Raw genomic sequence first — 13,651 nt, 5'->3', positions numbered from 1 at the left:
AAAATCCACTAGAAATATCCAATGACAAATATGGGGTGATAGGAGAAACAATCAGTGACCTTGCAGTAGAGCAATGGAAATCAACACATTTGAAGAACAAACATGAAAAGAATGAAGGAAAATAGCCTCAGAGATTTGTATGACACCATTCAGTATATCAATAGATACATAGTGGAGTTCCCAGAGAGGAGGAGAAAAGAAAGAGGTAAAAAGCAAAGCAAAATAAAGCAAAACCTGAAGACAAAACCTGGACAAAACTGCCTTCATTTGGTAAAAAAAAATCCCATTCAACATTTTACTGGAGATTCTATCACATAACATATAATATACAAAAATAAGTTTCAGGAGCTTAAATGTGAAAGGTAGACCAATTCAAAAGTGAGGCAAAAAATAAGTAAGGAATAAATGAACAATACAAAGTAAAGGAACAATACAAAATGAAAGAATGATACAAAAGAAAACAATACAAAATAAAATGAATAATACAAAACAAAATGCTAAAGGCATCTAAATTAGAAAAGAAGAAGCACAATTCTCATTATTCTCAAGTGAAATTATTATGTATGTAAAAGACAAAATCAATATTTACAAATGAACCTGTGTTTCTGTATATTAATAGCAAACAATTCAAAAATTAATAAAATATTTCCATTAGCAATAGGACAAAATTTAGGAATAAATTCAACAGCAACAAATACATCAAGACTTAACAGTTAAACAAAGTGTGCTAATCCATACAATGGAATATTACCAAGCAATAAAAAAGAAAGAAAGAACTAATGATTTATGTAACAATGTGAATGTTTCGAAATATTATTCTGGGGTGCCTGGGTGGCTCAGTCCATTAAGTGTCTGCCTTCGGCTCAGGTCATGATCCCAGGGTCCTGGGATCAAGTCCTGCAATGAGCTCCCTGCTCCACAGGGAGCCTGCTTCTCCCTCTGCCTCTCTCTCTGTCTCTCATGAATAAATAAATAAAATCTTAAAAAAAAATAAATAAAAATATTATTCTGATTGAAAAAAAAATCCAGACCAATAAAAAGTATTATCCTAATTTTGTGAAACTCTGCAAAAGCAAATCTCACAAATATACAACTGATCAGCAGTTCTTTGGGGTTGGAGGTCAGAGATAGGGGGTTTCTTAGAAAGAGAACAAGATATTCTGGGGATTATGGAAATATCCTATGTTTTAATTATAGTAGTAATTGGTCTGGAGTATATTATTTGTCAAAACTTATTATATACTTAAACTGAACATGGCTTATTATATCATAATTATTCCTCAATAACTTTTATTTGAAAAAAGTTATTATTTTCTAAAATAACACTTCAATATGTTGTATTAATTAATATAACTTCTGAATTATATTTTTCACAAAAAGTCTTCTTTCATGACAAAAAATCAACAAATATATACTAAATTCATTTTAAATAATGCTGCTAAATTTTTCTATATGCCAAATTCAATTGCAGCCCTATCTATGTGTTAAATATCAACGTTTTAAAATTTAATATCAGTTTTTATTGTTAACAAAGCCATTAGATATTAGTTTGGGTATCCATTTAAGTATCTGATAATTGGTATAAGGCCAATTCCCACAAAAAGATGTTTTAAAGACAGCATTGCATGGGGTGCCTGGCTGACTCAGCAGTAGAACATTTGACTCTTGATCTTAGGGTGCTGAGTTTGAGCTCCATGTTGGGGGTAGAGATTACTAAAAAAAAAAAAAAAGTATTGTATATAATCTCAAGGAATTAATATATCTGCAAAAGATAGAGAACCTGATAGGGATTTTCTAAATGTAGTTTTTCTTTCCCCTAACTGAGTGCCTGTGTCGACCAAGGAAAGACAAAACTGCAAGTTGCAAAATAAAATATGTGTGTTTATTTGGGGACTTAGGGATTGCAATCCAAGAGACACAGATTCAACCAAAATGAAAGTGTGCTTGGGAGAAACAAAGGAGGTTAGAGTTTTTAAAAAGGAGAGAGGGAATTTACATAAAACATTTTGAAGGAAATGTGATTGGTGCGTTACACTCACCTGTATGGGATTGGTTGCTAGGCACAACTGTGTTAAGGCAGAAAGTCCATTTGTGTCCATTTTAACATAGAACATATCCTTGGCTTCTAGCCCCACCTCTTCAATGTCCTGCTCGCTCCATTTAAAATAATCCTCTTAGCAATGCTTACTCTATTTTATTATCTCCCTTATCCCCTGCAAATACAGATATTATGTTTTTTCCGATAATTTTTGTCCTTGATTTACAATTTCCCAGGACAAAAGAGGATATTGGTCAAAGAAGCTTAATCTTTTTATATTTCTGGTATATATTTCTCAAATAATTCTTCATATATGGATTGGTAATAAATTATATACTTGAAAAAAAAAACAGAATGCATCAGGTACTTAGAATCTTCTAGGCCTTCTAAAATAATGAATCATCTTCTGGCCTAATTCAACTTTAGAATATCACCTAATCCCCACTCCTACCACCTGCTCTATTAGCTTTCAATTAAGGAATTTAGGAAATGTACATTTAGGAAGGGAAATTTAACTGCTTTTAGAATAAACAATAAAGGACAATTCTTATTTACAAAATTGTAACTAAATGACAATTTACAATTAAATAAATCAAATTTACACTTTCACACTATGAGGAAACAGAGTGAAATATTGCTACCAGAATTCCTCATTATTCATTTTAAGATGAAGGCAAAATGCCCAAAGTTGTCTATCAGCAGACACATACTAGAATGGAGGAAAAAACATTCAAGGTAGAGGTGGTTGGGTTCATTTCAAGGAAGCCTTTTTAGTAGTTTTAATTTTCTTTGATTCTATCCTCACAGTCCAAGAAAACAAAGGAGACAATTTTTTTATTTTTAAATCAGGTGTTATTTCTACTAGTTTAAAGCCCACTGATGTTTGGGTTTTAACTGCACTTTATGTGTGTGTATGTGTATGTGTATATGTGTGTTTTATTTCTTTTTTTTAGAGCTTAAATTTTTTATTTTTTTATTATGTTCAATGAGCCAACATATAATACATCATTAGTTTTTGATGTAGTGTTCAATGATTTCATTAGTTGCTTATAACACCCAGTGCTCATCACCATGTGTGTTTTCTGACAAGTAGTCCCAACTAAAGGATTCTTCTGAAAAGCTTCTCTTGCTAAAGTACCGAGCAGGGATTACTATCTATTCTATTCCACTGTTTTTCGGAATTTATATATTCTGGGTTTTTCCCCTATACTTACTTGCCCTTCATTTCCTTCTATTCATTCTAACATTCAGGACATTGAATGCTTTCAGGGAGCCATTAAGGTCTTGAGAGTTTCCCAAGTCCCTCAAGAAACACGCAGGATATTTTAATCATGTATTTATTATATCCTTCTGATCAGAAGATTAACTCTGGGAACTCTATTCCTTTTGTACTACAGTGAATATAAAACTAAATTTTTTGACCATCTTGCTCTTGCTTTCCTACCATGGAGGCTCTGCTTATGGTTATCATATATTAAAGAAGAAGTTTGAATTTCAATCTTACTACTGTAACTACTATCATTTACCCAATTTTTATAACACTGTGTTAGACAAATACAACTTTTCTGTGTGATTGATTGATTGTTTGGGGGGGAATATAGAGAAATAATCCATTGGAATGAGCAGTTATATGGTTCCTAAATAAGCTAAAGTATTGAATATTTTTTTCTTCCACTGGTAAGTGAAACTCACTTATTTGACTCTCTCATATAAATACATTTTGAAAATCAGTTAAAAGTACAAAAAACAAGATGAAGAAGACACAAACATTATGCTTTAATTTTATTCTTACAGCTTTGCATGGTGGCAGTATTGTAGCCAATGAGGTTTATCCGAGGCGCGATTATTGCTAATTTTATTCTTATAAACACAGAGTAAGGGGAATTTATAATTTGGCCATTTATTCTCACCCCTTATCCTACGCTTCAATTTCTTTTTCTACGTTAACGTCAAAATTGGTAGGCAACATCTAGTGAAACAATGAAAAACCGGTGTTTTAATCAGTGTGGAATATTTTTCCCTAAAGGATGAATTGCAGTCTGTCATAATTACATATTCCCATAGGGATTATTCACCTATCAGTGTAGATATTTTACATCTAACACAGTTACCTCATTTCTTACTATTTCAATAACTTTGTAATGTTGTTTTTTTCTGTTTTACCTACTGTACTAAAGAAATAGTGTCTCCCAAGTGAAAAGATAATGAAGCCATCAAAAACACCTCCCTTTATTCTAAAGAGGTAAAACTATAGCATCGTGAACTGTTTAAAATATTTATTTTTATTTGCTACATAGTGTAAAAAGATAGTTATATTTTTTTCAGACAAAATGTAATAATCAACCATTGTGCATTAAGTGGAAAAGACATTGCATATTTTAGGAAATGTATTGCAACATCCGAAAAAATATTGTGAAAAAGTATCTGTATGCTTTATAGGTTTGCTTTATTTTACAGGTTTACATTGTTCTTTATCAGAAAAAGTATAAAAACTCTGTTTCCTGAGTCTCCTGAGTAAGATATTTCTATTGGATATCAAAAGCCAATTATAAGTTGCTATTCATCATGTTTCACATTCCAGCTCAGAGTACCCTCTCCTCTCATTCCCAGAGGGCATTTTTCTCAGAAACCAATGCCTCTGGCTATTTTCTAAGGATGACCACAAAGTTTTTGGATGTTAGGGCTTTGTCTTTCATCACGTCCAACTTAAAAAAAAAATCGTAGAATATGAACTAAACGTGAAGGCATACATGGAATTTCTCAGTTCAAATGCCATAGTACAGTTAATTCTTATATTTGGATGTATTTACATTAGTTACCATTAAATCCAAAGTGAGAAGTTTAAAAGAACTTCAATGAGAACACAGATTAAATTTCCAACCTTGATTATTATGCTTTATAAACTAGACTTTGCATTGCATACATTTTAGAATGAAATTCACTTTAGCTTTTTTTTTACCTCTCACATAAAAAAAAGCATTTAAACACACTTTGAAGCTAAGACCCTAATGTTTTATTTTCTTACTCGTGGAATTTCCTTTTGGAATAAACTAATAAACAGTACTTGAAAAGACTAGAGACTTTCTAGTTAAAAATTTCTAATTTTATAGGTAAAACAACCAGAAAAGAAAAGTCAACAGCTCAAGTTGCACAGCTAGTTAGGGATTCCAAGTAGTCTTGATAGTGTGGCATGATTATTCTCAATTTCGATTTTCTTATCGTTAACAGGTACCAAGAAACACACACACACACACGTGGCTGCTGTTAATTTGACATTGGTTACAGAATTTATCCTTTTGGGATTGACAGATCGTGCTGAACTGAAAGTGGTCCTCTTTGTTTTATTCCTGCTGATCTATACCATTTCTTTGGTAGGGAATCTAGGAATGCTTTTTCTAATCCAAATAACTCCCAAACTCCAAACACCCATGTATCATTTCCTTAGCTGGCTCTCATTTGTTGATGCCTGCTATTCATCAGTCTTTGCACCAAAAATGCTGCTGAACTCCTTTGTTGAACGGGAGACAATCTTCATTCTCTGCGTGCATCTTGCAATATTTCTTATTTGTGTCACTCCTTACCACTGAGGGCTTCTTGCTGGCGGCAATGGCTTATGACCGCTACGTGGCCATCGTGAACCCTTTACTTTACACAGTGGCTATGACTAAAATAGCTTGCATGGTCCTGATCACTGGGTCGTGTGTAGGAGGCTTCATCAACTCACTGACACACATGATTGGCTTGGTGAAATTGTCTTTCTGTGGGCCGAATATCATCAGTCACTTCTTCTGTGACCTTCCCCCACTATTGAAGTTGTCATGTTCTGACACATCCATGAATGAACTCCGGCGCCTGGCTTTGGTTTCCATGACTGCATGCGAAACCGAACAGGACAGAATGCCACACTTTTACGACCACTCCACGTGGGATGGTTACTAATACTCTGAGAAAACGTACGCTGAAGAATTTGACTTCATGTTTAGAAAGGAGGTCTCAAAGATAGTTTGGGAGTGGTGAATAATCAGACCCATTTCCCTTTTTCCATTAAACATCTTCCAGAATATTCTTTAGACTTTAAACAAGAAATTACCTGAAGGTATTCTATGCAGGAGGAAATGTGTGCTATGTATTTCAGGAAGGGAAAATATGTGAAGCCACTGTTTCCCCTCTGATTCAAATTATATGTACAAGTGCATAATGATGGAATCAGGCCCACAAATATTGATTCTTCCGTAGTTATCTCTTCCCTCTAAATTGCTATAAAGTCTCCTATCTAGAAACAAAACAGTGTTCCAGAGAATATCTCCATTTACAAACAAAATTATATTTAATTTCTGGAGATTCTTTTAAATACTGAAATAATAGGAGGCAACTAGGCTAAGCAGCACAATGAGACAGCGGAATACTCTATAGATATTAAGGCATGGTTTTACATGGTAGGCTAGATTAAACTTTTTTTCCCTCTCAGTGACAGCCAAACTCATGAGTGAATGGCTCCAATATCTGTGAAGGTAGCAAATTGAAATGTGAAAAAAGATAGCAAATTGACATCCTCATTATACTAGAAATCAAGCAAAGAAATTCATATGAAAGTTTACTTTTCAGAATGAAATAATGATACCACCAACAACACCAAGAACATCATATAACATTTGTATGACCCTTTATGATTATCCAAAATCATTTATCTTTTGTTTCAAGATTTTATTTATTTATTTGAGAGAGAGAAAGAGAGAGCATGCACAGGCAGGGAGAGGGGCAGAAAGAGAGGGAGAAGCAGACTCCCAGCTGAACAGGGAGCCTGATGCAGGGCTTGATGGGGGGCTCCATCCCAGGACCCAGGGACCATGATCTGAGCCTAAGGCAGACACTTAACTGACTGAGCCACCTAGGCACCCCTAAAATTATTTAATATATTATTTGAAATTGGGTCCAATAGGGCTACAAGTATGTGACATTTATGTATAAGAGACATTCATATAAATGAATTTGTATTAAAGTTTTGGTTTTCAGAAAAAAGTAAAAAGGTAAAATAATAATGATAAGTAAATCTAACTTTATATTGTTCTTCACAATTTTTTCAACAGCATTCAATATCTTATATCCTAGAGTATAAAACACAAGGAATAATATGTAAGTCAGATAAATAAAACTCAGAAAAACAAATTGAACTCATTCTGTTATAATACTCAGCTCATAAAATAAGGGGCTAGTCAGGATGTAAATAAAAATGTTTACTGAGTGTACATGTGTGGGAGGGGTGTTATTTTATGGAACAAAAGTAAGATATTTGTTTATGTTTAATACTGACTTTCAACTCATCCTAACAAAGAGTTACTGTATTATAGTATATATAGGAACTATATTATATTATAAATGGTAACTGGATGCTCAAATAAGATAAAAAAGAAAATCCCTTTCCTAAATTGTGAGGCAGATGAAGGGCGTGTGGCAGATTTGTAGGATGAAGATTGGAAAACGAGTAATATATTCTATATAATGGGTAATATACCATATATATACCTGACTCATATATATACATATATGTGTGTGTGTGTGTGTGTGTGCATCACACATATCAGTAAATGCAACTCAGTTAAGCAGATTCTAAATATCCTTAGGTGGTTAATATACTTAGTCAATTAGAAATAAATGAGGACTTCATGAATGAAATATCTGATGCTATTTCTTCAAATTTCATGTAAAATATCCGGATACAAAATTGAGAATGGGCATTTTCAGCTCCAATCCCTCTACCCCATCCATAAAATTGGTTACTGCTCAACATCAACACTTGGAGAAATCAGGACTTGGCAGATGTTTATCTAACATAACTTTCCTCTTAGCTCAAAGAGAATCTCTATTAAATATGTGTTATTTTTTTATTTCACGTGGGTAGACTTGGAGTTTGTAGTTTAGAAATTGGCCTAACTCATCAGGGAAATAAGTTGCTGGCACTATGTCGACTAATCATGGGTACATTTGCACCATGGTCATGTTTGTTATTTATTAAGAGACCCACAGTCAGTGTAATGAATTCATGGTTCCCAAGATTTGAGATTTGGTCTTGTGCTGTGGGCACAATAGGGATTACATCAATCCCAGCTTTGATGGCAATTTTCAGTTAGTCCTTGGTCAGTTGTGGCCTGTAAACAAATTGCAACTCCCAGAATTATGGATATCTAAGGAACATATTTTCATCCCATCAAAAACCTAATCTGCTATAGAATGCCCTCTACAAATGTCCAATGTTTGTCATCCTTCCCCTGTAAAACTAGCTTGTTAAAATTCTACCAATTAAATACGACTTTTTTTTTTCAATTTAAGCAAGACCCATCTCTTTCTTTAGAGTTGGTATCAATTAGTCTTAGATATATCTAATGAAGTCTTAAAATTCATATATTCTTACTCTTCATTCTTAGACTGCTCAGATATTCAGTGTTTGCTGAATCAGAATACTGTCCTGAGGGGCGCCTGGGTGGCTCAGTTGGTTAAGCGTCTGCCTTCGGCTCAGGTCATGATCTCATGATCTGGAATCCAGCCCCACACCTGGCTTCCTGCTCAGCGGGGAGCCTGCTTCTCCCTCTCCCTTTGCCCCTCCCTCTGCTTGTACTCTTTCTCTCACTCTCTCTCTCTGTGTCAAATAAATAAATAAGTAAATAAATAAATAAATAAATAAAATCTTGGGGAAAAAAAGGAATATTGTCCTAATTTTTCTCACACTGGATATTTCCTATCTTTTCCACTATTTTTCATGCAATATGGTTTCAAATTCCATCATTATTATGTTCACTCCTAGTCTGTTAATACTAAAAGGCTGTATGGAATAAATAATAAAAGCAACACAAATTTTTACATCAGACAATCATTGTATTAAGGTGTTGTCCTACCATTTCCTATAGTCCAAACTCAGACAATTCCTTTAGTTATTCCAGGCCACGTATAATGTGAATCATATGGATCAGAATATTCAATTAAATAAAATTACATAATGATTAGAGATAATAGTTGTGAAGTGCCTGGAACATACTAAACATTTAATAAATAAAAACCACCCCAACTAGGATCCTACTTAATACTTACTTATCAAAGAAAAGGCAATATTCTTATTAGTAAAATTAATTATAATATTTCCTATATTTCCTATAATATTTCCTAAAAACAGTCTGTTTTAACTATTGCTTCATTTTAATATACTGCAAATTTTCACCACCTTGTTTTTGTACAGTTGTGTTTGTTGGCTTGGTTGCATTTGACCAGTGTCAGTGACTTATTTATTCTAATTTGCCCCTCTTCCCTTTTTTACTATATGTAAATGCTTCCATTTTACTCTGATTTACCACCTTTTATATTTTTCATTCTATCCTCCAAGTAGCAGCCTACCTAGGATTTCTAAAAATTACATTTCTGTTCAACTACCACTGTGACAAAAATGTTAAACTTGATATTTATTTTAGTGTCTTAATTGGCTAAATTATTTCTTATATTAAAAGGCAATTTAGTGTATCAACACATGCACACTTGCATTCTATCTAGTGATTGCTGATTGCTTCCACTTCTTTTAGGTTATCTCAGATTGAAATATATGTCTATTTTCCATAAATTACTACCAATAATAATACACGTATATAGAAGCATATTGTCATCAACAAATGGAACTTAGGCCTCTTTAAAACTAAATATATATATAAATACATATATATATAACTATGTTATGTAAGCTATAATGATAAACATTGCTAAAATTCATTTTTAATAATTTAGGTGTTGTTTTGCAGAGGCTTATATAGGTGAGACACGAATTGATGTGACAGTTTTCTCTAAAACTGAGAAATGGCCAAATCCATGAATTGCTACAATTTGGAAAGACAGTGCTGGGACCTTATCTTCCTCAAGTCTCTCTTTGCTCTTTTAATGAAACATGGTATCACAGAATCACTGGGGATTCCATCCTCCAAAGACCCTGAACCAAATATAAGCACAAGTCAGGAAACAAAGGGAAAGGTCTAAGCTTCATCTCAACACCAGGTAAGTGTTATATTTATATGCTCTAACAAAGGAATTATAAATGCTTCTCGAGTCTTCAAAAACAGCAACTCTTAATACATGCTATGAATGGAATGTGAAGAAAAATCATCTGCTTCAGATCTATTCAAATTATTGAGATAAGTGAAATATAATTAGACCATTACCACATCAAATAGTTCTCTTTTTAAAAAAATATTTTATTTATTTATTTGGCAGAGATAGAGCAAGGGAGCCCACAAGCAGGGGAGCGGCAGGAAGAGGGAGAGGAGAAGCAGCTCCTCGCTGAGCAGGGAGCCCAGTTCGGGGCTGGATCCCAGGACTCCAGAGTCATGACCTGAGCCAAAGCAGCTACTTAACCGTCTGAGCCACCCAAGCGCCCCATCAAATAGCTCTCTGCAGGGCGCCTGGATGGCTCAGTCGGTTAAGCGTCCAACTTGATTTTGGCTCAGATCATGATTTCAGCGTGATGAGATCAAGACCTGTGTGAGGCTCTGTGCTCAGCAGGGAGTCTGCTTGAAATTCTCCCTCTCCCTCTGCCCCTCCCACTCATGCTTTCTCTCTCTCAAATAAATCTTTTTAAAAAAATTAGTGGGTTCATTCCCTATATTCTCACATAGTGTATTTAGAGCTTCATATAATTATGTAAATTATAAAAAGAAATTTATTTAAAGAAATCCTTTAAAATTTAATTATTACAAGCTGGGAATTGTATTAAATCTGAGAGAGTGGTGATTTTTGACCCTGTTACCAGAGCTAATTTTTAGATTCAAAGATTAATTTGTTGTGTATAACTGACTTTACAGTAAAAGAAAAATGGCATGAAAGGCAGTCCAGATGAAAATTACTACTTGTTAAATGAAAATCAAAGAAACAAATACAAAATCAGTGACTTAAGAGGGAACTCATAGTTAAAGTAATAAATTGGTTTGTTTAAAGTCAAGGGAGGCAGGCAAAGCTATCTAAACAAAATGAAACAAACAAACAAAAAAACACAAAGATCCAAAATATTACTTTAGTCAAAAGCCATTTGTCCGGTATGTCAATAAACAGTCTCGTGTCTGTTTGTTTTACTTATTTGTTTTACTTTGACTATACAGCAAACATTTAGGGGCTGTGCCAGACAGTTTTCATGTATTTTCTTATTTATCACAACTATCTTCTGAGAAAGATTCATAGGTGAAATGGTAGTTAAGCTAGAAACTAAGACTTAGACACGAAATCACAGTTTAATGGAGCAAAAAAGAACACGTCCTTCTTTCTACCTCTGGCATTTCAGTAAAGTAAACATGATCAAAGCAATCTGGTCCCAAGGTTTGCAACACTTGAATTGTTACTAAATAACTTTACAACACACTGTGAGTAAAGGGCAGAGATCCAAAACCATGTCATTCTCACTTTTTATTCAGTATCAGGGAAATATTACCAAAGCCTGGATTATGAGACACCATGTTCATTAATGTTCAATGAAAATAGATTCAATTGTCAAATTAATATGAAGCATGCTTTATATTGATTTCTTTTATTGGAAACTCCCAAAGTGTAATAGTCCATCATGTATTCCTATAAATCCTGGAATGAAGAAAGCTTTCCTCAAAAATTACTTAACCCTGTGTTCCCCTAATATACCAGCTATCATAATCTTATTTTACATGTAATCTGGATTGTATGAGAAAGCCTAAAATAAAATTAATAATCCTTTTCTTGATAAAAATCCATATTCACACATGATCTAATGTACCAAAAGTATATGCATTGTCCTTGAAATTAGAGTTGAGATTTTTTGACTGCAGGGATCAAAACATATTGAAAAGTTTCTTGATTCAATCTTAATGAAAAAAATCTGATATGGACTAATCCACACCACTGGATAATAAATGCTCTCAGATATCAGAAAATGGGATGACAAATACCTATTGGAATAGCAGAGAACGACTTCCCAGAACAAGTGAATTTTAACAAAGAAGTAATGTTATGATATAAAATGATTGACTGTTTTTTCACTCTCTATTCTAGACATCCCTAATTCTCATTTTCCATTTTCATGGATAGTCTATAAATTTAATCATGTTTATATTGTGTATGTATATTATTGTGTAACACATGTCATGTTTTATTTGTCTAAGTTAAAAAGATGTGATAGACAGTAGGTTTGCCAGATGTCTCAGAAATTTACCTGTTACGTATTGAGTTTTTGTGTTCTTTGTAAGGGATGTTTTTCCTCAAATACAGAGTCCTTGCCTTGTGTTCTGGAATGTGGAATATCCTGTTACCCCAGGTCCATCTCCTAAACTCTTTCTGTTAAACCTACATTCCTCTGAGCCTTTCCAAGAGAGTTTTGATTCCTCCAAGGTTCTCACGGTGCATAATGTCAATTTACACCTCCTAATGACACTTTGAGTCAACCAAAGTCTCTTATCAGGCTGATTTCTCACACTTGAGAGAATTGACTTTCCTGTGGACTGTGATTGTTAACTAAGACCTTGCAGTTTTCTAAAGATGCTAGTTGATTGAATGTATATATTCACAGTATACTCCAGTTATTTTCATTGTCCTCTTGTTCCCTGCAGATCCCCCATAGTGGGGGACACCCAAATGGCCAACAGAAATGTCAGTGTGGTAACAGAATTCATTCTCCTGGGGCTGACCGACAACCCTGAGCTGAATACCGTCCTTTTTGTGCTGTTTCTCTCCATCTACCTCGCCACTGTGGTGGGCAATGTTTGGATTATCACAGTCATCTGGGCTAGTGCCCAGCTGCATTCCCCCAAGTACTTTTTTCTTTGCCAGTTGGCTTTCTTAGATTTCTGCTATTCCTCAGTCTTTATTCCTAAAATGTTGGTGAACTACATAGCAGGACAGAAAGTCATCTCCTGTCGGGGTTGCTTCCTTCAGTATTCCTTCTTCAGCATGTTCCTGACCACCGAATGCTTCCTCCTGGCAGCCATGGCCTATGATCGCTATGTGGCCATTTGCCGCCCACTTCACTACAAAGGCCTCATGACCCGCACGTTCTGCGTCCATTTGGTGACTGCTTCCTACCTAGTAGGTTCTGCTAGCTCACTCACCCACCTGAGCGGCTTGCTCAGCCTGTCTTTCTGTGGGCCCAATGTCATCAACCATTACTTCTGTGATATCCCACTGCTCTTTCAACTGTCCTGTTCTGACACCCGGTACTGCAAGATCTTATTTACTGTCCTCTCTGGCATGACATCAGTGACCGCCTTTCTGATAGTGGTTAGTTCCTATCTGGGAATCCTCCTCACTGTCCTGAAGTTACACTCCACAAGGAGCAGATATAAAGCATTCTCCACATGTGCTTCTCACCTAATGGTCGTAACTCTCTTCTATGGAACAGTGATATTTACTTATCTGGGGAGCAGCTCTAACCACCCACAGGATAGAGCCAAAATCCTCTCCATGTTTTATACTCTTTTGCTGCCAATCCTAAATTTCCTGATATACAGTGTGAGAAACACAGAGGCCAACGAAGCAATGAAAAGAATTATTTTGAGAAAAATATTTGCTCAGTGACCGTGAATTTTCAAGAAGAAACTTTTAAGGAATGTTTATTGATTCTACAGGCAG

At 34.7% G+C, this 13,651-nt stretch overlaps 1 protein-coding gene and 2 pseudogenes across 1 annotated transcript; all 3 read left to right on the top strand.

The window, feature by feature from the left end:
• Nucleotides 1-3,830: 3,830 nt before the first annotated feature.
• On the top strand, nucleotides 3,831-3,989 carry LOC115937063 (U4 spliceosomal RNA; annotated as a pseudogene).
• Nucleotides 3,990-5,253: 1,264 nt separating this feature from the next.
• Nucleotides 5,254-5,977, top strand: LOC102749214 (olfactory receptor 5J3-like; annotated as a pseudogene).
• A 6,681-nt stretch (nucleotides 5,978-12,658) lies between these two features.
• Nucleotides 12,659-13,597, top strand: LOC102748914 (olfactory receptor 5J3-like). The gene has a single exon (XM_031018013.1). It carries the CDS (start codon nucleotides 12,659-12,661, stop codon nucleotides 13,595-13,597), a length of 939 nt encoding a protein of 312 aa, XP_030873873.1.
• The last annotated feature ends 54 nt before the right edge of the window (nucleotides 13,598-13,651 follow it).

The sequence above is a fragment of the Leptonychotes weddellii genome, chromosome 11 (assembly GCF_054177405.1).
Source record: "Leptonychotes weddellii isolate Sample4059 chromosome 11, ASM5417740v2, whole genome shotgun sequence".
NCBI classification, from domain to species: Eukaryota; Metazoa; Chordata; class Mammalia; order Carnivora; family Phocidae; genus Leptonychotes; species Leptonychotes weddellii.
Note: the sequence above shows the minus strand (reverse complement) of the source record. Positions and strands in the feature narration are given on the sequence as shown.